Source organism: Lutra lutra, chromosome 2 (genome assembly GCF_902655055.1).
Source record: "Lutra lutra chromosome 2, mLutLut1.2, whole genome shotgun sequence".
NCBI classification, from domain to species: domain Eukaryota; kingdom Metazoa; phylum Chordata; class Mammalia; order Carnivora; family Mustelidae; genus Lutra; species Lutra lutra.
The window spans coordinates 159,267,865-159,295,139 of NC_062279.1; the positions used below are offsets into that span (position 1 = coordinate 159,267,865).

A 27,275-nucleotide genomic window follows, 5' to 3' on the forward strand; every position below is an offset into this window, starting at 1 on the left:
TTGTCCTTAAAAAGCAGACTAGCAAGACTTGTACAATAGGCCAGGACAGGCAGTCTGGGTGAGGTGTACCCACCTGGGCTTGAACTTGGTGCCAGCAATATGAACACTTACACAGTAGCATTTTAAAGAGATGCCATTGTTCTTTCTTCTCTATTACTCACTTTCCTGTATCTCCTGACTTTAGGCCATTTTAGTGGCCACTGTATGCAAACACTTGAAGTGTTTTTGTGGTGTTGTTGTGGTGAGGATAATGCTAAGGCTTGCTTCCGCTTGTTTTGTCATTAGCAAAAGGTGGCATTGACTCCTCTGAAGATGGCTTTTTTTTTTTTTAAGATTTTTATTTATTTGACAGACAGATCACAAGTAGGCAGAGAGGCAGGCAGAGAGAGAGAGGAGGAGGAGGCAGGCTCCCCGCTGAGCAGAGAGCCCGACGTGAGGCTCGATCCCAGGACCCTGGGATCATGACCCGAGCCGAAGGCAGAGGCTTTAACCACTGAGCCACCCAGGCGCCCCTGAAGATGGCTTTTTTGAGGGGCATTTAATATAATTTATTCAACATTTATTATATATGTATAAGAATTCCAGTAACTGATGAGAGATGGTCCTTGTGATCACACAAAAATATTCTAGAGTACAAAATGAGTAGTGATTTGATCAGAGTGGAAGAAGATCTTACTTTCTTTTTATTTGGATAAGATGAATTTAGAGTTGAATTTTGTTACTGTGACCAAGAAAATAATCTCGCCTTCTTGAGAACTACCCTTTATCTGTTCTTATACTGGTGACGTTATATTCAGTATTCTATATTCATTTGTAGCATTCATACATTTAAACAATATTCTATTAAACATCTACCCTTCGCCAGGATAAGATCCATGTACTTAATGCCCTCATGGAGGTTAGAGTCTGGAGTAGAAGACAGAAAATGAACAAATAGTTAGTTCCATGTCTTATTGATGTTACAACAGGGAAGTTAAGAATGTTGAGTGAGAAGCAAATCAGAGAATATATGTGGGGTTTTTCTCTTCTACTTGACTACTTGACCTTGAGGGTAAGGTCTACATCAGATTTTCCTCTCCTCTACAAGAATGACTCTGCCTAAAACAATAACTTTACATCAGATTTTCCTCTCCTCTATGAGAATGATTCTGCCAAAAACAATAACTTGCATTTAGTAGATGCTTAATAAAATATTTTGTGGCTGTAAGGGAGGAATTAAAGAAAGAACTAAGAAGAAGGTGTTAATATTAGTCTATATGTTCAAGATTTGGTTTAAAAAATTATAGTTCTAAAGCCCTAAATCAGTTTCAGAGCAAAGTACACATGATTTATTTATTTGTGTCCTCACAGGCAGTTATACTACTTTTAATCAGCCATAATGCTTATTTTTTCACTTTTTTTTTTTTGGTACTTTCTTTTTTTTTAATTTTTTTAATTAATTTTTTATTTTTTCAGCATAACAGTATTCATTATTTTTGCACCACACCCAGTGCACCATGCAATCCGTGCCCTCTACAATACCCACCACCTGGTGCCCCCAACCTCCCACCCCCCACCCCTTCAAAATTCTCAGATCGTTTTTCAGAGTCCATAGTCTCTCATGGTTCACCTCCCCTTCCAATTTCCCTCAACTCCCTTCTCCTCTCCATCTCCCCTTGTCCTCCATGCTATTTGTTATGCTCCACAAATAAGTGAAACCATATGATAATTGACTCTCTCTGCTTGACTTATTTCACTCAGCATCATCTCTTCCAGTCCCGTCCATGTTGCTACAAAACTTGGGTATTCATCCTTTCTTTTTTCTTCTTCATTTTTTTTTTTTTTACAGCTTTATAAACATATATTTTTATCCCCAGTGGTACAGGTCTGCGAATCGCCAGGTTTACACACTTCACAGCACTCACCATAGCACATACCCTCCCCAATATCCATAACACCACCGCCCTCTCCCAACCCCCTCCCCCCATCAACCCTCAGTTTGTTTTGTGAGATTAAGAGTCACTTATGGTTTGTCTCCCTCCCAATCCCATCTTGTTTCATTTACTCTTCTCCTACCCCCTCAACCCCCCATGTTGCATCTCCTCTCCCTCATATCAGGGAGATCATATGATAGTTGTCTTTCTCCGATTGACTTATTTCGCTAAGCATGATACCCTCTAGTTCCATCCACGTCGTCGCAAATGGCAAGATTTCATTTCTTTTGATGGCTGCATAGTATTCCATTGTGTATATATACCACATCTTCTTTATCCATTCGTCTCTTGATGGACATCTAGGTTCTTTCCATAGTTTGGCTATTGTAGACATTGCTGCTATAAACATTCGGGTGCATGTGCCCCTTCGGATCACTACGTTTGTATCTTTAGGGTAAATACCCAGCAGTGCAATTGCAGGGTCATAGGGTAGTTCTATTTTCAACATTTTGAGGAACCTCCATGCTGTTTTCCAGAGTGGTTGCACCAGCTTGCATTCCCACCAACAGTGTAGGAGGGTTCCCCTTTCTCCGCATCCTCGCCAGCATCTGTCATTTCCTGACTTGTTAATTTTAGCCATTCTGACTGGTGTGAGGTGATATCTCATGGTGGTTTTGATTTGTATTTCCCTGATGCCAAGTGATATGGAGCACTTTTTCATGTGTCTGTTGGCCATCTGGATGTCTTCTTTGCAGAAATGTCTGTTCAGGTCCTCTGCCCATTTCTTGATTGGATTATTTGTTCTTTGGGTGTTGAGTTTGCTAAGTTCTTTATAGATTTTGGACACTAGCCCTTTATCTGATATGTCATTTGCAAATATCTTCTCCCATTCTGTCAGTTGTCTTTTGGTTTTGTTCACTGTTTCCTTTGCTGTGCAAAAGATTTTGATCTTGATAAAATCCCAAAAGTTCATTTTTGCCCTTGCTTCCCTTGCCTTTGGTGATGTTCCTAGGAAGATGTTGCTGCGGCTGACGTCGAAGAGGTTGCTGCCTGTGTTCTCCTCAAGGATTTTGATGGATTCCTTTCTCACATTGAGTTCCTTCATCCATTTGGAGTCTATTTTCGTGTGTGGTGTAAGGAAATGATCCAATTTCATTTTTCTGCATGTGGCTGTCCAATTTTCCCAACACCATTTATTGAAGAGGCTGTCTTTTTTCCATTGGACATTCTTTCCTGCTTTGTCGAAGATTACTTGACCATAGAGTTGAGGGTCTATTTCTGGGCTCTCTATTCTGTTCCATTGATCTATGTGTCTGTTTTTGTGCCAGTACCATGCTGTCTTGATGATGACAGCTTTGTAATAGAGCTTAAAGTCCGGAATTGTGATGCCACCAACTTTGGCTTTCTTTTTCAATATTCCTTTGGCTATTCGAGGTCTTTTCTGGTTCCATATAAATTTTAGGATTATTTGTTCCATTTCTTTGAAAAAAATGGATGGTATTTTGATAGGAATTGCATTAAATGTGTAGATTGCTTTAGGTAGCATAGACATTTTCACAATATTTATTCTTCCAATCCAGGAGCATGGAACATTTTTCCATTTCTTTGTGTCTTCCTCAATTTCTTTCATGAGTACTTTATAGTTTTCTGAGTATAGATTCTTAGTCTCTTTGGTTAGGTTTATTCCTAGGTATCTTATAGTTTTGGGTGCAATTGTAAATGGGATGGACTCCTTAATTTCTCTTTCTTCTGTCTTGTTGTTGGTGTAGAGAAATGCAACTGATTTCTGTGCATTGATTTTATATCCTGACACTTTACTGAATTCCTGTACAAGTTCTAGCAGTTTTGGAGTGGAGTCTTTTGGGTTTTCCACATATAGTATCATATCATCTGTGAAGAGTGATAGTTTGACTTCTTCTTTGCTGATTTGGATGCCTTTAATTTCCTTTTGTTGTCTGATTGCTGAGGCTAGGACTTCTAGTACTATGTTGAATAGCAGTGGTGATAACGGACATCCCTGCCATGTTCCTGACCTTAGCGGAAAAGCTTTCAGTTTTTCTCCATTGAGAATGATATTTGCGGTGGGTTTTTCATAGATGGCTTTGATAATATTGAGGTATGTACCGTCTATCCCTACACTTTGAAGAGTTTTGATCAGGAAGGGATGCTGTACTTTGTCAAATGCTTTTTCAGCATCTATGGAGAGTATCATATGGTTCTTGTTCTTTCTTTTATTAATGTGTTGTATCACATTGATTGATTTGCGGATGTTGAACCAACCTTGCAGCCCTGGAATAAATCCCACTTGGTCGTGGTGAATAATCCTTTTAATGTACTGTTGAATCCTATTGGCTAGTATTTTGGTGAGAATTTTTGCATCTTTGTTCATCAAGGATATTGGTCTGTAGTTCTCTTTTTTGTTGGGATCCTTGTCTGGTTTTGGGATCAAGGTGATGCTGGCCTCATAAAATGAGTTTGGAAGTTTTCCTTCTATTTCTATTTTTTGGAACAGTTTCAGGAGAATAGGAATTAGTTCTTCTTTAAATGTTTGGTAGAATTCCCCCAGGAAGCCGTCTGGCCCTGGGCTTTTGTTTGGAGATTTTTGATGACTGTTTCAATCTCCTTACTGCTTATGGGTCTGTTCAGGCTTTCTATTTCTTCCTGGTTCAGTTGTGGTAGTTTATATGTCTCTAGGAATGCATCCATTTCTTCCAGATTGTCAAATTTGTTGGCGTAGAGTTGCTCATAGTATGTTCTTATAACTGTCTGTATTTCTTTGGTGTTGGTTGTGATCTCTCCTCTTTCATTCATGATTTTATTTATTTGGGTCCTTTCTCTTTTCTTTTTGATAAGTCTGGCCAGGGGTTTATCAATCTTATTAATTCTTTCAAAGAACCAGCTCCTAGTTTCGTTGATTTGTTCTATTGTTTTTTTGGTTTCTATTTCATTGATTTCTGCTCTAATCTTTATGATTTCTCTTCTCCTGCTGGGTTTAGGGTTTCTTTCTTGTTCTTTCTCCAGCTCCTTTAGGTGTAGGGTTAGGTTGTGTACCTGAGACCTTTCTTGTTTCTTGAGAAAGGCTTGTACCGCTATATATTTTCCTCTCAGGACTGCCTTTGTTGTGTCCCACAGGTTCTGAACCGTTGTGTTTTCATTATCATTTGTTTCCATAAATTTTTTCAATTCTTCTTTAATTTCCTGGTTGACCCATTCATTCTTTAGAAGGATGCTGTTTAGTCTCCATATATTTGTGTTCTTTCCAAATTTCCTCTTGTTATTGAGTTCTAGCTTTAGAGCATTGTGGTCTGAAAATATGCAGGGAATGATCCCAATCTTTTGATACTGGTTGAGACTTGATTTAGGACCAAGAATGTGATCTATTCTGGAGAATGTTCCATGTGCACTAGAGAAGAATGTGTATTCTGTTGCTTTGGGATGAAATGTTCTGAATATATCTGTGATGTCCATCTGGTCCAGTGTGTCATTTAAGGCCTTGATTTCCTTGTTGATCTTTTGCTTGGATGATCTGTCCATTTCAGTGAGGGGAGTGTTAAAATCCCCTACTATTATTGTATTCTTGTCGATGTGTTTCTTTGATTTTGTTATTAATTGGTTTATATAGTTGGCTGCTCCCACGTTAGGGGCATAGATATTTAAAATTGTTAGATCTTCTTGTTGGACAGTTCCTTTGAGTATGATATAGTGTCCTTCCTCATCTCTTATTATAGTCTTTGGCTTCAAATCTAATTGATCTGATATAAGGATTGCCACTCCTGCTTTCTTCTGATGTCCATTAGCATGGTAAATTCTTTTCCACCCCCTCACTTTAAACCTGGAGGTGTCTTCGGGTTTAAGATGAGTTTCTTGTAGGCAACATATAGATGGGTTTTGTTTTTTGATCCATTCTGATACCCTGTGTCTTTTGATTGGGGCATTTAGCCCATTAACATTCAGGGTAAGTATTGAGAGATATGAATTTAGTGCCATTGTATTGCCTGTAAGGTGACTGTTATTGTATATTGTCTCTGTTTCTTTCTGATCTACTACTTTGAGGGTCTCTCTTTGCTTAGAGGACCCCTTTCAATATTTCCTGTAGAGCTGGTTTGGTATTTGCAAATTCTTTCAGTTTTTGTTTGTCCTGGAAGCTTTTAATCTCTCCTTCTATTTTCATTGATAGCCTAGCTGGATATAGTATTCTTGGCTGCATGTTTTTCTCATTTAGTACTCTGAATATATCATGCCAGCTCTTTCTGGCCTGCCAGGTCTCTGTGGATAAGTCTGCTGCCAATCGAATATTTTTACCATTGTACGTTACAGACTTCTTTTCCCGGGCTGCTTTCAGGATCTTTTCTTTGTCACTAAGACTTGTAAATTTTACTATTAGGTGACGGGGTGTGGACCTATTCTTATTGATTTTGAGGGGGGTTCTCTGAACCTCTTGAATTTTGATGCTTGTTCCCTTTGCCATATTGGGGAAATTCTCTCCAATGATTCTCTCCAATATACCTTCTGCTCCCCTCTCTGTTTCCTCTTCTTCTGGAATCCCAATTATTCTAATGTTGTTTCGTCTTATGGTGTCACTTATCTCTTGAATTCTCCCCTCGTGGTCCAGTAGCTGTTTGTCCCTCTTTTGCTCAGCTTCTTTATTCTCTGTCATTTGGTCTTCTATATCGCTAATTCTTTCTTCTGCCTCATTTATCCTAGCCGTCAGAGCCTCCATTTTTGATTGCACCTCATTAATAGCTTTTTTGATTTCAACTTGGTTAGATTTTAGTTCTTTTATTTCTCCAGAAAGGGCTTTTATATCTCCCGAGAGGGTTGCTTTAATATCTTCCATGCCTTTTTCAAGCCCGGCTAGAACCTTGAGAATCGTCATTCTGAACTCTGGATCTGACATATTACCAATGTCTGTATTGATTAGGTCCCTAGCCTTTGGTACTGCCTCTTGTTCTTTTTTTTTGTTGTGAATTTTTCCGCCTTGTCATTTTGTCCAGATAAGAGTTTATGAAGGAGCAAGTAAAATACTAAAAGGGGTGGCAACAACCCCAGGAAAATATGCTTTAGCCAAATCAGAAGAGATCCCAAATCGTGAGGGGGGAGAAAGGGGATAAAAATGGGTTCAAAAAGAAAAAAAAAAAAAGAATCTATTTAAAAAAAGAAAGCCGATAAAGAAAAAATATAAAAAGAGGAAAATATATATATATATTAGATAAACTATTTAAAAAAACGTTAAAAAAGAAAACGGTAAAAGTTAAAAAAAATTTAGCAGAAGAAGAGAAAAAGAAAAAAAAATGAAAAAGAAAAAAAAATTAAATTAACTGCAAGGCTAAAAAATCATGGGGAGAAAGCCATGAGTTCCGTGCTTTGCTTTCTTCTTCTCTGGAATTCTTCCGCTCTCCTTGGTATTGATACAGCACTCTTGGGTAGGTGAACTTGGTCCTGGCTGGGTTTCCCGTTGATCTTCTTGGGGAGAGGCCTGTTGTAGTGATTCTCAAGCGTCTTTGCCCCAGGTGGAGTTGCACCGCCCTTACCCGGGGCCGCACTGAGTAGCTGAGTAATCCGCTCGGGTTTGTTTTCGGGAGCTTTTGTTCCCTGAGCGCTTTCCGTAGAGTTCCGGAAGATGGGAATGAAGATGGCGGCCTCCTGGTCTCCGGCCCGGAGGAGCCGATAGCCCGGGGCCCCACTCCTCAGTGCGCCCTCAGAGAACAGCGCCCAATGACTCCCATCACCCTGGCCTCCGGCCGCGCTCTGAGCTGACCGAGCCTGCGACCGGTTCAAGGCAACCCCGAGCTGAGAGTCACTCCTCGGCTCTGTCTCTGCAGCCGGCTTCCCCGTTCTAATACCGGTAAGCTCTGCGACACTCAGACACCCCCGATCCTTCTGCGACCCTGCGGGACCTGAGGCCGTGCTGACCCCGCCTGGGCTTCACCCCAGTTAAGCCTCTGGAGCGATGTCCCTCAGCGGAACAGACTTTTAAAAGTCCTGATTTTGCTCCGTTGCTCCGCCGCTCGCCGGGAGCCAGCCCTTCCCCCCGCGGTCTATCTTCCAGTCACTTTGGATTCACTTCTCCGCCAGTCCTACCTTTCAGATAGTGGTTGATTTTCTGTTTCTAGAATTGCTGTTCTTCTTCTCTTCAATCTCCCGTTGGATTTGTAGGTGTTTGCAATCTTTAGATAAGCTATTTAGCTGATCTCCCGCTACCCAAAGTAGTCTCAGCCTGCTACTTCTCCGCCATCTTGACTCCTCCCCCTATTTTTTCACTTTTAAAACCATAGAACCTAGAACTTAGCCTATCACCTGTGTATGGAAAACTGGAACTCTGATAATTCTATCTGGAGCACCAGTCACTTTCTTTGAGGGCTATTCTTAGGTGGCTATAGTTATTAGAGATGGACTATTTCTATATACAAATAGATCAATATTCTTTTTTTTAAGATTTTATTTATTTATTTGACAGATAGAGATCACAAGTAGGCAGAAAGGCAGGCAGAGAGAGAGAGAGAGAGGAGGAAGCAGGTTCCCTACTGAGCAGAGAGCCCAATGTGGGGCTCCATCCCAGGACCCTGGGATCATGACTGGAGCCAAAGGCAGAGGCTTTAACCTACTGAGCCACCCAGGTGCCCCAATAGATCAATATTCTTATGGACTAAAAGAAAAATTATGTTATTCTAAAGTACATGCCTCGGGCCTACAGATAAGGTCATGAGGTGGGAGATGTTTTCTCCTAGGGCTCCGCTCTGGTACCCTAGGGGATTTCTGGGACCAAGAGCCATCATTCAAACTCCTACTATGTCCAGGAGAGTGGAGTGACGTTGCTCAAGAAGGTTGAGAGCTCCAGAGTTCTCAAGAAGGGAAAACACTCCAGGGGACTATGCCAGACATGCAGCTAAGGGCCAAATAAAGAGTTCTTTGAGAAATATTAGGAATTAGAGGTGAAGTGTGGGTAGCAGCAGCTGAGATAGTGGAGAAGCTTTTGGGGGAATGTCAGAGAGTAAGAGGATAATGGAAAGTGATGAGGAATCTCAGGTCTGAGTGGATGGAGACTTGGAATCAACAGTTTGGGACTGGAAGCAAAGGCTGGATAGGGACAGCCAGCAGTGTAGTAACAGAGATTCAGATGTTAGGTGTGGATTTAGAATCAATGCCCATTGAATCTTGGTTGTTCAACCTGAAGATGCTATGATTCAAATATCCAGATGATAATAGTGAGACCAGAGTCTTATTAAGATCCTATTAAGATGACTCCTTTCCCCCCCTTCATTTGTTCATTTGTTCATTCATTCCTTCCTTCTTTCCTCTCTTCCTTCCATTTATTGTCCCCCCCTTCATTCCTTCAACAAGTGTTTATTTAGCATCTACTATGTGCTAAGTACTTTTCTCAGGATTGGGGATATTGAAAGTAATAGACAGATGTCCCTTTCTCATGGGATTTTCAGTCTTCTGGGTAAGATAGACAATAAAAAATAAGTAAATACATGAATAAGACATTTTCACTTAATGGTAAGGGACACGGAGAAAATAGTACAGGATGATATGAGAGACAATGGGTTGGTTGGGAATAAAACTTTAAGTTGGGGCATCAGACAAGATAGCTTATGGAGAGGAATTTAAATTAAGACCTATTGGCAATAAAGAGCCATAAAGTGAGGACCTAGAGGAGTGATCCAAGCAGAATGAAAGTAAGGGTAAAGATCATGGAATGGAAAAGAGCTCAGCAAGTTTCAAGAGGAGAAAGAAGCCCAGTGTGTCTGGACAGTGGAGGTAGAAGACAGAAAGGAGAAGGCAGAAGGGAGCCAGGCAGAGGCCAGATCATAAACAGCCTTAAAGATCATATAAAGATGTCAAATTTTGCACTAAGTAAGATAGGAAACCATTGAGTGGAGAAGTTAAGCAGGGAAGGACATCAGTTAAATTGGTTTTTAAAAATTTACACTTTCTGGCTACATTGTATGTAGGAGTTGTGGCAGGTGACTGGTAAGGAAGCTACTGTGGTAGTGTAGAGGGATAGAGAGGTGGATGGAGGCATAGTCAGTTAGAGATTGGCAGCTGGACAGCATACAGCAAAGGGAGAATCAAGGGTGACCTCTAGGTGCCTGGTGTCAAGAATTAGATAGATGGTGCCATTTGCTAGGATTAGAAAATCTGGGTTGGCAGTAATTGTACTACTGGGTATTTACCCTAAGGATCCAAATGTAGGGATCCAAAGGGGCACGTGCACCCGAATGTTTATAGCAGCAATGTCCACAATAGCCAAACTATGGAAAGAACCTAGATGTCCATCAACAGATGAATGGACACACACCTCCCCCCCAACACACAAACACAATGGAACACTATGCAGCCATCAAAAGAAATGAAATCTTGCCATTTGCAATGATGTGGATGGAACTAGAGGGTATTATGCTTAGCGAAATAAGTCAATCAGAGAAAGACAATTATCATATGATCTCCCTGATATGAGGAAGTTGAGAGGCAACATGGGGGATTTGGGGGGTAGCATAGGAATAAATGAAACAAGATGGGATCGGCGGGGAGACAAACCATGAGACTCTTAATCTCACAAAACAAACTGAGGGTTGCTGGGGGGAAGGGGGTAGGGAAAGGGTGGTTGGGTTATGGACATTGGGGAAGGTATGTGCTATGATGAGTGCTGTGAGGTGTAAACCTGGAAATTCACAGACCTATACCCCTGGGGCTAAAAATACTTTATATGTTAAAAAAAAAAAAAAAAGAAAATCTGGTTGGGAAGGGGGGAGGGCACAGTTTTGAGGAATGAGTTAAAAATCAAGACTTCTATTTTATATGTATTAAATTGTGTATTTATTTAAATTGATTTAAAATCAGTTTTTAAAATTTCAAAATTAAAACATATAAAAATAAAATATACCATTTTAACTATTTTCAGGTGTATAGGTGAGAGGCACTAAGTACATTCATGTTGTGTAACCATCACCTGCAATCGATCTTTAGAACTTTTTAATCTTTCCCAAACTAAAACTGGGTCCATTAAACAATAAGTCCCCATTGCCTCCTCCCCTCCATCCCTAGAAACAACTATTCTACTTTGTCCCTGTGAATTTGACATTGTACGTGCCTCATATAAATGGGATCATACAATATGTGTCTTCCATGTTTAGTTTATTTCACTTAGTGTAATGCCTTCAAGGTTCATCAATATTGTAGAATGTATCAAACTTTATTCTTTTTTTTAACACCGAATAATATTCCATTGTAGGAGTATAGCACATTTTGTTTAACCATTCATCCAGTGATGGAGGTTTGGGTTATTTCCATCTTTTGGCTATTGTGAATAATGATGATTTGAACATTAATGTACAAATATGTATGTTAAGGTTAAAATGTCATTTTGAATGAAAGGGGAGAAGTCAATTAGTCAATTATATAGAGATTTTGCAGGTAAGGGAGATGCAAGAGCTGGAGATATAAATTTTGGAGTCACCATATGATATTTGACAAGAGGACCCGTGACCTAAATTGGGTCATGGCCCTCCATTCTCTTCAGAAGTTTAGTGAGTGAGGCTGAATCATGTGGCGTAGTTTTTTATTTTATTTTATTTTTTCCCTAGGTAGTATAGGTTAGTCTAAAGCCCAGAGTTAAAACAGGCTAAAAACCCACAATTTTTCTTAAAATAATCTTAGGATCTCTGAATTTATCCTCCTAATAGTATAAAAACCAGCACCACTATATCATACCCTAGGAAATAGGACCAGAGCAGCAGGTAACAGGAGAGGGTGCATCCTTCCCCACCAATGCCACCTGCTTCTGTCCTGGGTCTAAGTAAGTCAAGAAGCTCTGGGCCTGTTGTCAAATAGGAAAAAGAGAGATTGAGAACAAAGTACGTGCTTTGGCAAAGTGTGTTCCAAAGGGAAAGAATCCATGCTATCTTAATCACTCTAACTTCAGGAGTGCATGAAAGAGAGACCCCTACCTGTGTAGGTCATAGCTTCATAACCTGATCCCCCAGCAAAACCTGGGCCAATTACTGTCCTCTAAATTGAGTACTAGTGTTTCTCACTGGGGACAAGGTTTTTGGTTTTGATCCTGAATCTTTCCTGTAGTAATAGAAGGGGATTTTGAAAGGGGTGGAGAGGACTTGAGAAATTTCCCTACACTGTAATCACTAGATTTTTGCTGTTAGGGTATTGATGTTATAGGTGCTTATCCAGTTTATGCTCTCCATGGTCTGGTTATGTTCCCATTGTGGCTGTGACCCTTGCATGTCACCCACAGTCTTGGTTTATAATCTTTCCATTCCATTCTGATAGAAGGATTGTGGACTTTGGAGTCAGACTGCCTTAGTGTTCGTTTCCAAATTCTCCCTCTTCAGCTGTCTGATTTTGGTCAAATTATGTCCACAGAAAGTGTCATCTATGGTTGTATCAGGTCAAGGATATAGAATATTTCTGGTCCTCCTGTTCAATTTCCCTTTCCAGCTTATTTTTAAATATTTGACTACCATAAGGCTTGTGCCAATATCTTGTTTTCTTAGTTTCTAAATTGTGTTTGACAACCATGATTTCAATTACCTCTTTTACTTGATGACTCCAAAATTCACATTTCCATTTCAGACTCTACTCTGACTTTTTCAATTTTTCATTTGGAGATTAAAAAAAAAAAAAAAAAAAAGAAACCTAAAGTTATCATAACCAAAGCTTGATTCATTATCTTCTCTGCCTTTCCTCCAAAACTTGTCTATGCCCAGTATACCTGAACTCAGAGAGTGATAATGATATCCATTAAATCGTGTTATCTTTGCTACCTTATCTCCTTCCCCACTGAGCTCCAGTGAATTGTTCAATCCAGTTGATTTTATCTGAATATCTATTTAATCCATATAATTCTCTCTTGTCTTCACTCACACCACCTCAGACCAAGCTCCCATCATCTCCCTCATGCTTTACCGCAATTACTCCTAAATACTCTCTTGGATTCCATTCTTGCTACACTCAAATTTATTCTCCACAGAGGTCACAGTCTTCTAAAAATGCAAATTAGCTAAAGTTACTTCCTTGCTTAAACTCCCTCAATGACTTTTAATGTGGTTGGGATAAGGATCAAAATCCTTGAAATCTTTATAAGGAACTACATTTCCCCTGCCTTATGGCTCTCGCTCCTCTCTCTCCATTATTTTTTTTCCCCTTCAGCTTTTTTGAGATATAATTAAAATATAATATGGTGTAAGTTTAAGGTAAACAGTGTGTTGATTTGATACATTTATATATTGTGAAATGATTCCCCTTGTAACATTAGCTAACACCCTCCGTCACCTCACATAGCTGTTTATTTTTTTGTGGTGAGACGATTTAAAATCTACTCTCTTAGCAACTTTCAAGTCCATAATACAGTATAATTGTCTAACTATAAATACCACATAGTACATTAGATCTCCCAAATTATTCATCTTATAACTGAAAGTTTGTACCCTTTGAGTAATCTCTCCCCAGCCCTTGGTTAGTAACCACCATTCTACTCTCTATTTCTATGAATTCTTGATAAGTCTCTATGATCCATTGAACCACCTTCCGGGAGTTCTTTAAATATGCTATGAACTTTCCCATGTCTGATCTTACACATACGTGGTTCATTTTTCTTGGGTTTCTCTTGTCCTTGTTCATCTCGTGAAGTGGACACCTGTCATGTTTTCTGGCTGCCTAGCACCTGTTGAACACCCTGGCTACATCTGAGAGTTTTGTCTGGCCCAGGTAAAGAATGATATTCTCCAGGTTTTGTCAGGGCAGGGCACACACATGTGATCTAGTCTCTGCCCATCAGACTTATCCACGTGAGAAGATAATATGAAAGTGAACAGCTTGAGGCAGGCAGAACCTATTGTGCTGGTGAGCAAAGCAGCATCGGTATCCCCCTTTTGAGAATGACTGGTTTATAAGGTGCAGCTTCTGGTACAGAAGTGGCTGGTCTGCTTGCAGGAAGTTAGGTCTTGGCAGCAATGCACTGCAGGACTTAGTGCCCATTGCGTCAGTAGCAGTTAAAGAAGTTTCTTCCTTCCACCAGTTCTATGTTGTGTTTTTGGCTGGTCCTGAAAGCTTTGTTTGAGTCTGCTTTTCCAACTTGACCCTTCTATGCTTCATCAGGCAAGGTCAGTTTCTGTCACTTAGAGTTATGAGAGAACCCTGGCTGATGGCAGTAGATAACCCCAATGAATGCTGAGCTCTCAGCTCTAGTTTGCTCCAGGAGATGGCTCCATTCCCCTTCTTCTCCCACCCTTGCTGACTGAGCTAGATCTTCCCACCACAGGGGTCAGGACTCAATGGAGTATTGTGGCTCAGCGTGCAGCCTCTGTGGTTATCTCTCTTGGATTCCAACCCCAACTCTCTCCCTTACTTGCTGTATGAATCTTGTAAATCTTACCTCACCTCTCCGTGTATCAATTCCCTTATCTGTAAAATGGGGACAATAATAGTATCTATCTCATAGGTTTATGGTAAAGAGGAAATGAGTTAAGCGTACACAAAATGCTGGGATCAGTACCTAAATGCTCAATAAATGTGAGCTGATACGTTGTTCTTTCTCACAGTTCCCATGTCTTTCCTTCCTTAATACTCTTCACAGATTGTAATTAAAGGCTCACAGGGTGGTAATTGGATTAAGATATGTCTTCCACATGCGCTGTTAAGCTCTATAAAAAGAGGGGTTGTTTATTTTGCTCTCCATTATATTCCCAATTGCTAGCACAATATATATTTATTTAATAACTGTGGGGTGGCTGTTGTAGGATCCTGGAAACACTGAGTGATGTGGTCCCCACCTCCCAGCACACTGAGGCCAGGAGGCTTTTGCAGCATCCGGTGTTCCAGGCAGTCTGCCCCCCTCCCCCAAGGTCCTTGTCTTTAGTGATTTATTTTTTGTGACCCACAACTGACCCTTTCCCACAGAGCACAAACCCTGGCCCAGATGCTGCTCTTTCCCTTGATGCCCTGATTTCTCTGGTTCTCAGCACTGAACATTTTTTGCTGACTCTACACCCTCTGAGAGCTGTTTGAAGCCAGATGGGAGGCAGAGATAAAACAGGTTTCAGTCATCGCCCTTCCAGAGAGAAGAAACAATACCATACCAACAAGTAGAATGTGTTGAGTGTTTACTATAAACTTAGTATTATTCACAGGTTTATATGTATTAATTTATTTAATACCGTAATCCTCATAAAAAGATTCTGTTGGCCCCATTTTACAGAAGGGGAAAGTCCTGGAAGGAAAGTAAGAAGAGGAGGAGGGAAGAGGGAAAGGGGGAAGGAAGGAAGTTTTTCTGGTAGAAGAGAGTTTCTTTCTTTCTTTTTTTTTTCTTTTTTAAAGATTTTATTTGAGAGAGACTGAATGGAGGAGGGGCAGAGGGAGAAGCAGGCTCCTACTGAGCAGGGAGCCAGACACAGGGCTCAATTCCAGTCCCAGGACCCTGGGATCATGACCTGAGCTGAAGGCAGATGCCTAACTGATTGAGCCACCAGGCATCCCTAGAAGAGAGTTTCACTTGCTCAGAACTTTGGGTTTCATAAGAACTTATCTATTTCACAGAGGTAACTGTGAAAGTAATACTGATGGAGACATTATAGAAGGTGACGCTGAGTGTATACCTATCCTCAGATCAGCTTTATAGCTAAATAAAAATATATTTTTTAATACCTTTCATCTGCTTGCTGTTTGTGGGCTTTTTTCTCCCAAATCTAATATAAGTAACAGGAACAATACAGATAATTAAGAAATCCTTACAGTGTATTTCTGGTTAATTGGCATTTTCCTATAAAATATTTAAAACTTAGCCTTTGGTTTTCAGGTTCTTTTTTCAGAGAGTCATAGGTTTTGTTACTAGGAGTTCCTATGTGCAGGTGGGACCTCCTGTGTTGGGATTATTTGGGCCTTTTCACAGATGCTGTCTAGCCAGTGATACTCACCTGGAGTTAGGGTGGGGGGCTTAGTGTGCATTTTCTATGTTTAGAACTTCCTGATGTTGTTTTACCTTATTTTATTTATTTTTTTTCTGAAGAAAGGGAAAGACAGTGAGCCAGTTCCCTTGCAGGCACTCTTATCGTGCTAAAGCTGTCCTCCAGTTATAGGGCTCTGTGCAATTCAACCAAGCTCAGAGAAACCCATTTGCAAGGTTGGTGGGGGGCAATTGCCAGAAAATCTGCTTCAAACTGTGTCCTGGGAAGGATTTCTCTCTCTTTGGCCTTGAGAAAAGGTTCTCACAAGCTCTCAGCAAGATCAGGTGGGTGGTTTGGGACTTGGAGCCCCGTTGGCAACTACTCTACAAAGAGTATGGTACATGATCTGGTGCTGCTGTAACAAATTACTATAAACGTGGTGCCTTAAAACAACATTTATTCTCTCACAGTCCTGGAGAACAGAAATCTAAAATTAAGGTGCCAGTAGGATTGGTTCTTTCTGGAGGCTCTGAGAGAGAATCTGTGCCATGCTTGTCCACCAACTTCTGGTGGCTGTCTTGGCATTCCTTGGTTTCCAGACTTAATCACTCTAATCTCTGTCTGTTTCTTCACATTACCTTCTTCCCTGTGTGTCTTCTCCCCTCCTCTTCTCTTCTAAGGACATTGGTCATTGCATTTTGGACTCAACATTATCTAGGATGATCTCATCATGAGATCCTTTTCTTTTTTTTAAAGTTTTATTTATTTAATTAATCTCCACATTCAATGTGGGGCTCCAACTCATGACCTGGAGATCAAGAGTTGCATGCTTTTCTGACTGAGGCAGCCAGGCGCCCCTTTCATCTCGAGATCATTTTTAACTGCATTTACAAAGTCCCTTTTTCCAAATAAGGCCACATTCACAGGTTTTGTATGGATAGATCTTCACGGGGAGACACCATTCAACCAGTTATACATGGTGAATTGGGAAGGTGTCTCATGATCCACTGGAGTAAAGTGAGGCTTTGATTAAGTGGTGATGCCAGGCATTTGGTGCTCTTGAACTTGCAGAATTCCCACCTTGATCTCTCTGTGGTCTCCTATTTCTGAAAGGTGGGGTGGCCTGGCCTGCACTTTGTGGTATCTTTTGGCATAGGGCATCTCCGGCTATGAGTGTTGAGGGGCTAAGGGAGTCATCTACATTTATAACCTCGAGAGGGATGCCTCTGTTCAAAAAACTGTAGTGGACTATTAGAGCTTATTCTAGGCTTAGTAGTCTCAAACTGGACTGTTTGAGAAAGTGTAACAATCACTCAGGTTGTTTATTAAAAACAGAAATTCTCAGATCTCAACCTAGTTTGCTAAGAGCTGCCATAAGAAAATGCCACCAACCAAGTGGCTTAAACAACAGTGATTTATTTTCTTGCAGGTCGCTAGAAGCTGGAAGTGTAAGATTGAGGTGTCAGCAAGTTTGATTTCTCCTGAGCTTTCTCCTTTTGGCTTTCAGATAACCAGTTTCTCACTGTGTCCTCATTGGTCTTTCTCTGTTCATACATACCTCTGGTGACTTCTCTCTTCTTAGAAGGACAACAGTCCCATTGGATTAGGGCCCATCCTAACAACTTCATTTTAACATAATCACCTATTTATTTACTTATATTTTTTCAGTGTTCCAATATTCATTGTTTATGCACCACACCCAGTGTACCATGCAGTGCGTGCCCTTCTTAATACCCACCACCAGGCTCACCCCATCTCCCACCCTCTCCCCTCCAAAACTCTTTGTTTCTCAGAGACCACTGTCTCTCATGGTTTGTTTCCCTCTCCAATTTAACTTAATCACCTTCTTAAAATCTTTATGTCCACATAAGGTCATATGCTGAGGTACTAGGGGCTGGGGCTTCAACAATATGGATGTTGGGGCTATAATTAGCTGTATTTATTGAGGCTATATGAGCTATAATTAGCTCATAATACTACCCAAGAGATCTGATTTTAGTAGGTCTGTTGTGGGGTTAACAAACTTTTTTTTTTTAGCTACGCCCTAGGTAATTCCAAGTGGTTCAGGTGGTCAGAGTCAACACTGAGAAACAATGCCCTGCTGGATTAGTAATTATACTGATGATTGCTTTGGTTCCATGTTTTTTTCATCAGCCCAGTTCTTCTATGTGCTACATATTCAGCAATAAGTTAATGCAAATAGAAAATACTCCATGACCCTTTGCAGACACTCCTCAAGACTGCTCTGCAGCTTCTGTCTTTGTCTTTGATCTGTTCCCATTCTATGTCAGTGACTTCAAATCTGAGCTTGTTTTGCATCCTGCCTTTTGGACTTGTTATAATTTTGACTTAGCCACATACTACTTAAGGATTTTGACTCAGACCATGCTATTACTGTTTTCCATATCTGGGGTCAGATTTGCTGCCCACAAAGTAAATCCCAGGATGTACCTGTTCAACTAACATCTTAAAAGTTAAAGAGCTTGGAAACCTGAAATTCAGGGTTGTAGGGGTCTCTGAACTGCTTCCTGGGATGCAGGAAAGCAGGAAGCCAGGCAGTGACTTTGGGATGTCACCCTGGAGAAAGAAAGGAGTTTCTTAACTAATGTAAGGAGCCCTGTTCTCAGATTTATACAGTCGATCTATGCCTCTCCCTTTGTCCTTACACTTTCTTAGACTTAAGTTTGTCCTTCTGCCTCCTTTTCCCCTTTTACATTATCCCAGATGCTCATTTAAACCCAGTTTTGACTTCATTAAAGTATCTGGATTGGTGGAGAGAGGGCACATCAAAATATATTTTTACTTTGGGTTCTGTATTCTCCTAAGGGCTGGCCAGAGAAGAAAAGGACATGGGCGAGGTATTGTGCTGGGGTCCATGCTATTTAATCTTTATAGCAGCCCTAGGAGTAGATATTAGTGTCTACATTGTACTCATGAGAAACTGGAGGCCCCCTCTGCATCTCAGATTCAAACCCAAGTGTTAGTTTCCTTACTCAAATTTGCTACATCATTTTTTATGGGTTCCTAAACCTTGAAGATATTTCATCTCTACAATATAAACATAGTAACATGGATATTTTATAGTCTGACAGTTCTAATAACTGATTTCTTTGTGGGTCTGTTTCTGTTGTCTGTTGATTTTGCTGATTTCCTAATTGTCATTGTTTTCCCATGCCTTTCTGGTTATTTTTGTTTTGTTTTGTTTTTTAAAGATTTTATTTATTTATTTATTTATTTTTTTGAGAGAAAGAGAGAGAGAGAAGGAGAGAGAGAGAGAGAGAGAGAGAAAGAGTAGGGTAGTGGGGGAGGCAAAGGGAGAAGACGAAGGAGAAGTAGACTCCCCACTGAGTGTGGAGCCCGATCAGGCTCATTCCTTGGACAGTGAGATCATGACCTGAGCTGAAGTCAGACTCTTAACTGACTGAGCCACCCAGGTATCCCTGTTTCTGTTGTCTGTTGATTTTGTTGGTTTTCCAGTTATCACTGTTTTCCCATGTCTTTCTGGTTATATTGGATAATGAGCTGATGATTATACTTAAAAATATTTGTGCTAATGGTTGAAGGTTTAGAATATGGGTATTTCCTTTCAGAAAGTATTTAAATGTGTGTCTTCCAGGCACCTGGGTGATCCCAGACCACCTCTATCCAACTTCTGGACTTTACATTTTCTGAACCACCAGATGGCTTGAGACTTTCAGTGACTTCTTTTCTTCTGGCTCACCCTTCCCCTGAGGGATTAGTCTTTGGAGATCTTAGTTTTGTCTGTGTGGGGTCTCAGATTTCCTGCCATGTATCTCTGGGCTTTGACACTTAGCCTCACACCCCGGGAAATAGGAAAAGATTTGGATTTCCTAAGGTGGGAGCACTCCATGAAGTGAAAGTAGCTGCCATGCCTAGCAATCTTCATTTCTTCATTCTGCTTTGGCCTGGTAATTCCCTATGAAATTGTCAGCTTTTCATTGTTTTGAAGGTCTGCTTTTAAAATTCTATGCATCATGCTTACTTGTTTTCATTACGAGGGCTTGCTCAAATAATGTCATCTGCCATTACCAGAACACAGGAATCTAGGTGCTTCTATTTTTTCTTCTCACTCCTTCCTGGGGTTTTCTCTCTGTCATTTTTCTACTGTGGGACTGCTGCCTAGAACACCGTTTGGAACCTTTCCACTGGTTCTCACCACAGCAGCTTAGGTCTGTAGATGAGTCATTTGTTTGATAGTTGAACTATTTTGCCATAGTCATGGATGTCTTATATAGTCCTAGGTAATCCTGAAAACAAAGGCTATCTCTGTTTATAAACTTTTGGGAAATAAATCCCACTGAAGCCAAGTGCCCAATTTTTAGCCTTTTGTAATGTGACAAACACAGGCAAAACATGGCACTTTATAAAGCAATAATATGAGAAGATTCTGCTCAGCATCATGAAATAATGAGCTTCTAAAATAGGTGTATATCTCTGTGTATGTGTCTGTATCTCTGTGTATGTGTGTGTAGTAAAGAATTGGGTTTTGCCCAAATAACAACTTGGTCTTTGTCCTCAGCTTTTGGGGAGAAAATCTATGTCATACCTGAAGGAATGTTCTTGTTAAGGGTGGGGGCTATTAACATTAGAAAGACCAACAATATGATTGAAGGTGGGGTTTGAGGTAACATGGTATCACTTGACCTGGAGTCTGAGTTCATCCACATGGACAACCAATTAATCCATCATGCCAGTGTAAGGAAGTCACCATAAAAACTCTGGACACTAAAGCTCAGGTAAACTTCTCTGCTTGGCAGTGCTCTGTGCATATTGTCACATGTCCATCCCAGGACTCCTCGGCGAGGGGATGATGGAAGCTTCATGTTTGGAGTGCCCCTCCCCACCCCCCACCATCTCTGACCTAGCATCTCTTCCTTTGGCTGATGTTAACTTGTAACCCTCGCCATAATAAGCCACAACTGTGAGTATAGTGGGTTTCAGAGAGGTCTGCGAGTTCTAGATAATTATTGAAACTGAAGATGGTTTGGGGACCCCCATGACCTTGTAGTTTTGCCAGAAATGAGGGTGGTCTGATGAAAGGCTATTTCCTCAACCTTCTCAGTTTGGCTAAAACTGGGCAGTGTGTGTGTGTGTGTGTGTGTGCGCGCGCATGCGCGTGTGTGTAGAACAACTCTGGCACAGGGTTCTTCTAATTAGAACAGACTTTAATATATTAGCAAGTCTTAGACATTTTTGCCTTGCATCTTTTCTGCAACATGCCGACTGTGAGGCTTTTTCCACTGGACTTTGTGTCCCAAACCAAACTCTGGCTCTGTATGTTTGTAATTTTTATCCCAGTGTGTTTTGTACCCACCCATAGTCCCTGCCAGTCTGTGTATACTTTGCCTGCAACTCTGGTTCAAGAAAGAAAGTGAACATGCAGAAGTGATTTTTCCCTTCTCAGATGGGGGACCTCGTAAATCACATTGACAAGAAATGTGATGATGGTCTCTTTCTGGTCTTGAGGAGATCGGATGAGGAGAGGCATATAGGCTCTAGCACGGTTTTGTCATTTTTCCCTGTGGTAGCACAACAAGAAGGATTCCAGCAGACCAGCTCCTCAGCCCTAACCACGTAATTCTCTATTTGAATGTTCCTGCAATGAAAACGCAGAGACACCCACAGTGTCACTGGGGCAGTTTAGTACTTGCCTCTGAACTCCTGGCAGTTAACAATGAACTTGTCAGCATCTCCCTTTTGTTCCCTTGCAAGCAGGCTCCACATCATTTTTATCCCCTGGTTGAGCATATGGATCAATCCTTTGTGCGTGTTCCGTGGTACTGTGTGTGTTTGCAGAAGCTGTCTGGCTTTCTCCCTGGCAGGCTTTTGTGTTGGGCAGTAGTTCTGCAAATGGGAAAAGAACTATGCAAGATTCTCCCATGTCTCCACACTGAATTCTAAGGCAGTCAAAGAAGATAGTGGTTTTCTTTTTTTTTTTCTTTTTTTTTTAAAATTTATTTGACAGAGAGAAATCACAAGTAAGCAGAGAGGCAGGCAGAGAGAGAGGAGGAAGCAGGCTCCCCGCCAAGCAGAAAGCCCGATGTGGGGCTCGAACCGAGGACCTGGGATCATGACCTGAGCCGAAGGCAGCGGCTTAACCCACTGAGCCACCCAGGCGCCCCGATAGTGGTTTTCTGACCTGGTACTTGGTTTTGGTTATTTTAATTCTTAGATACATGCCATGTCAAACTTAAATTAGTTATAAAATTATTTTTAAGAATTGGTATTTTGCCATTGTGGTTGACAGAGAGGGGAGGAGACACAAATGGCAATGTGGACAAGTAGAAGAAGGAATATCTATACATGTTTTAATTCCTACAAAGCTTGATGTGCTTGAATGTTATGTGTTTCATTTTCCAATCATACTTTACTTAAAAAGAGCCAATCTGGTTTGGCTGAATTCCTGCCTTGAGGCACTTTGCATGCCTCCATGCGCAAAGGTAGAGGAATTAGGCATCAATTAACTGCTCAGGAAACTTTTGTCTATGGAGTATCAGTTGTAAAATAAATAAATAAATAAATAAATAAATAAATAAATAAATAAATAAAAAAAATTCCAAAATGATTCAGAATGTACACATGTGTCATGGTTTATAGATATAGTTCCTCTAAGAAATCCCAAAAGTACAGATGTATAAAGAAAAAGGTAGAGTGAATCTTGCTTTGCTAATGCTAGAGGAGTCATTGTGGTTGAGAGTGACCCCTAATACTTTTAAAATTTAGTATATCATATGAAGGCTCATTTTCACCCAACTTATTTAGGAATATGTCTATCTTATAAAGGAAATTTGTCTTTTTATTTAATTTCTGTATTGGGAAATAGATTTTATTGCATCCCATATATAGAGTTTACTTATTCTGGTTTTAAAAGAAATGTTCAATGCAACAATTCATGCAACCCCAGAGATTTTTCTTTCTTCCCCTCCAACTTGAAATATTAAATTAAAATACTAATTAATAAATATTAATGCAAAAGTAATAGTAAAATGCTTGAAATACTAAAAAATGAGTTAAATTTCCTACCATGATAGAAATCAGTGTAAAACTACTTAGAAAATCTCCACATTTTGACATATTACTATAGGAGTCCCTGGATGGGATTTAGGATATCCACAAATGAAATTATATAGAATATTGTGTATGAGCATATGTGTATGTGAGGGAGAGATGACCCATTGCTTTGGCTCTTAGAGGGTTCTTAGAGGGTTTAAACACCACTCTGAGTTTAGATGTTGGGCAGAGGGGATGCCATAACATTTTTGCGCCTACTCAGTCTAAGATATATGTACAACCAGAGCTGTATGTCGATCCTTTTAACTTTAGGGTCCTATTTCCAGAATTATAATACATGTCTCAGTTTGTCATAGGGACACAAGGTAATACCTGGGGCTATCTCAGCCCTATTGTTATCACCTCTTTTAACTTATTAGTGGACTTTCTGGATTCTCTGGAGGTTGCACTCGGAAGTTGAGCAGTGTCTTCTCTCCTTTTTTTTTTTTTAAAGAATATTTTATTATTTATTTACTTAAATTTTTTATTTTATTTAAATTCAGTTACTTAACTTACAGTGTATTACTAATTTCAGAGGTACAGTTCAGTGATTCATCAGTAGCATATAATACCCAGTGCTCATTACATCATGTGCTGTCCTTGATGCCCATCACTCAGTTACCCCAGCCCCTACCCACTCCCCCTCTAGCAACCCTCAGTTTGTTTTCTATAGTTAAGAGTCTCATGGTTTGTCTCCTTCTATGTTTTTGTCTTATTTTATTTTTCCCTCCCTTCCCCTATGATCTTCTGTTTTGTTTCTTAAATTCCACATATGAGTGATATCATGTAATTGTCTTTTCCTCATTGATTTATTTCACTTAGCGTAATACCCTCTAGTTCCATCCATGTCATTAAATGGTTAAGATTGCATTTTTTTGGTGGCTGTGTAATATTCCATTGTGTGTGTGTGTGTGTGTATGTGTATACACCATTTTTTTAAATCCATTCATCTGTTGGTGGACATCTGGGCTCTTTCCATAGTTAGGCTATTGTGGACGTTGCAGCTATGAATATTGGGGTACATGTGCCCCTTCTTTTCACTACATCTGTATCTTCGGGGTAAATACCCAGTAGTGCAATTGCCAGGTCATGGGGAAAGTCTGTTTTTCACTTTTCGAGGAACCTCCATACTGTTTTCCAGAGTGGCTGAACAAGCTTACATTACCACCAGCAGTGTAAGAGGGTTCCCCTTTCTCTGCATCCTGGTCAGCATTTGTTGTTTCCTGTCTTGTTAATTTTAGCCATTTTGACTGGTGTAGTGTGATAGTTTTGTAGTTTTGATTTGTATTTCCCTGATGCCTAGTGATGTTGAGCATTTTTATATGCTTCTGTTGGCCATTTGTATGACTTCTTTGGAGAAATATCTGTTCATGTTTTCTGCCCATTTCTTGACTGGATTATTTGTTTTATGGGTGTGGAGTTTGATAAGTTCTTTGTAGATCTTGGATACTAGCCTGATAAGACATTTACAAATAACTTCTCCATTTCTGTAGGTTGTCTTTTGGTTTTGTGGCCTATTTCCTTTGATGTGCAAAAGCTTTTTATCTAGATGAAGTCCCAAAACTTCATTATTGCTTTTGTCTCCCTTGCCTTTGGAGACCTGTTTAGCAAGAAGGTGCTACAGCTGAGGTCACAGAGGCTGCTGTCTATGTTCTCCCCTAGGATTTTGATGGATTCCTGTCTCACATTTAGGTCTTTCATCTATTTTGAGCGTCTTTTTTTGTATGGTTCAAAAAATGGTCCAGTTTTATTCTTCTGCATGTGGCTGTCCAATTTTTCCAACACCATTTGTTAAAGAGGCTGTTTTTTTCCCATTGGATATTCTTTCCTGTGTTGTCAAAGATTAGTTGACTATAGAGTTGAGTGTCCATTTCTAGGTTCTCTAGGCTGTTCCATTGATCTATGTGTCTGTTTTTGTGCTGGTACCATACTGTCTTGATGATTACAGCTTTGTAATATAGCTTGAAGCCAGAACTGTGATGCCACCAACTTTGGTTTTCTTTTTCAACATTCCTCTGGCTATTTGGGATCTTTTCATATAAATTTTAGGATTAATTGTTCTAGATCTGTGAAAAAAGTTGATGGTATTTTGAGAGGGATTGCTTTGAATATATAGATTGCTCTAGGTAACATAACATTTTCACAATATTTGTTTTCCCAATCCATGAATGTGGAGTGTTTTTCTTTTCTTTTTTTTTTTTTTTTTAAGATTTTATTTATCTGACAGAGAGAGATCACAAGTAGACGGAGAGGCAGGCAGAGAGAGAGAGAGAGAGGGAAGCAGGCTCCCCGCTGCGCAGAGAGCCTGATGTGGGACTCGATCTCAGGACCCTGAGATCACGACCCGAGCCGAAGGCAGTGGCTTAACCCACTGAGCCACCCAGGCGCCCCTGTGGAGTGTTTTTCTATCTCTTTGTGTCTTCCTCAATTTTTTTCACGAGTGTTCTATAATTTTCAGAGTACAAATCCTTTTCCTCTTTGGTGAGGTTTATTTCCTAGGTATCTCATGGTTTTTGCTGCAATTGTAAATGGGATAGATACCTTAGTTTTTCTTTCTTCTGTTTCATTGTTAGTGTATGTAATGCAACTGATTTCTGTGCTTTGATTTTATATCCTGTCACATTGCTGAATTCCTGTATGAGATCCGACAATTTTTGGGTGGAGCCTTTTGCGTTTTCCACACAGCATATCACGTCATCTGTGGAGAGTGAGAGCCAAGCAGTGTCTTTAATGAATATAATTCTAGGTAATAGGGAAAAACTCTGTGTGTGTATGTGTTTCTTTGTGTATGAAAAGTAGTAGATATTGAAAAAGACATTTATTGAGTAAATGAATGGATGAATAAAACATTCATCAAAATGAATGAATAATCAAATAATTAGAATGATATGTAATTTAACTTCTTGAATGGAAACCCTACTTGGTTAAAAGAGAAAATTGGAAAAGAGCATTGAGAGTTTTTTTTTTCCTGTGATCCTCTGCAAGAGAAAGATACCCACACTAGTTGTCAGTGATTTTGTATGTTCACGAAAAAACTTCCCAGAGATATAATTTTTCTCTTTTTTTTCTTTCCTTTTCTCTCTCTCTCTCTCTCTCTTTTTAATTAGCTATCCACCTTGATAAAGTCAATTGCAAAATATATTGTGTATGGTCTCTTCTGGATAATTTTGAGTGGATCCAAGGGTATAGCAGCCAGTTTGGTCTCTTCCATGTTGATTTTGAGGATCCTGCTAGACCTCAAGCGCCTTACATCTGCCAAGGAGTATGCCAAGATCATCCAAAACAATGGACTGGAGGAACATCCATAAAAGATGGCTGACCCACATCTCCTGGAGAAGAGGACTCTGGTTTTGGAAAAGAAGTCCACTTTAGTGATCTTTTAGACAATCTCAAATTGCCTTTGTAATCATCTCCTACCAGCTGATCCGTGATTATGAAGTCTGAATACGGAATGCCTGGGGATGTATTTAATGATAGCCTTTACTCTATTTGCATTTGGATCAATGAGGCTTTAAAAAAAATAAATAAAAAACCACTGAAATTGATTTTTATATTAAGAAATCAGATAGACTTGAAAACTTCAATTTAAATCCTTAGAATTTTTCTAGAAAAAAATAATGCAAAATTCATAAATATAGTGTGCTCATGATTTGCAGCTCTTATAGCAAGATCACATATTATAAGAATACTTGTTTATGAGCCTAGCTTTTCTGGTTAAGTCAGCTTTGTTTGTTTTGTAGATACATTTTCATGTGGCCCAAAATTCTTCTACTGTTTAATCTAGTATAAAAAATCAAAATTAAAAGTTAGTCACATTATATAGTTATGCATTCTATTCAACAAAGGGATTAATTGATGGCACATTTAATAAAATGGATTTGTTGATGTATTTGGCACATATTTTCTCTATGCATGAGCAAGTATATCTTTCTCTTGCCTGATAAATTATTTTTGAAAAATAATATATTAATAAAACAAATTAGACTCTGAATGAAAGAAAAAGTATTTGAGTGGATGTTTAGCAAAAACAGAATTCCTACTCCAGAGTGACACCAAATGAAAGGCAAAATAGTAAGTAGGGCATGGTCTCTACTTTTGGGTATTTTTTTAAAGTTTAAGATCTATAACAACATTGATGACACCCGGGAAATATATACATAACTTGAAAGACCTACATGAGTGTGAGATGTCTGCACATATCTGAGATGTAAATGGGGTTGGATTGGAGTTGAATATTTTATTGAGCTTCCTCAGTTGGGGTCAGTAATAGATGTAGGGTTTCCTCTGGACGTAATGTGTCTACACCAGAAAACCTTTCACAATCATATTTGGACCCTTACCTCCATATTGGAGTAGCATTTACTCAACATTCATTTGTGTATCATGTGTGAAG

General features: G+C 39.8%; 1 protein-coding gene across 1 annotated transcript in view; it reads left to right on the forward strand.

Moving 5' to 3' along the window:
• LOC125093589 (cytosolic beta-glucosidase-like) overlaps positions 1-26,771 on the forward strand; it is a 120,897-nt gene extending 94,126 nt beyond the window's left edge. The window contains 3 exon segments of the mRNA XM_047719013.1: positions 25,990-26,131; positions 26,133-26,173; positions 26,176-26,771. Coding sequence (XP_047574969.1) covers positions 25,990-26,131; positions 26,133-26,173; positions 26,176-26,201 — 209 coding nt within the window. The 3' untranslated portion in view covers positions 26,202-26,771.
• Positions 26,772-27,275: the final 504 nt, after the last annotated feature.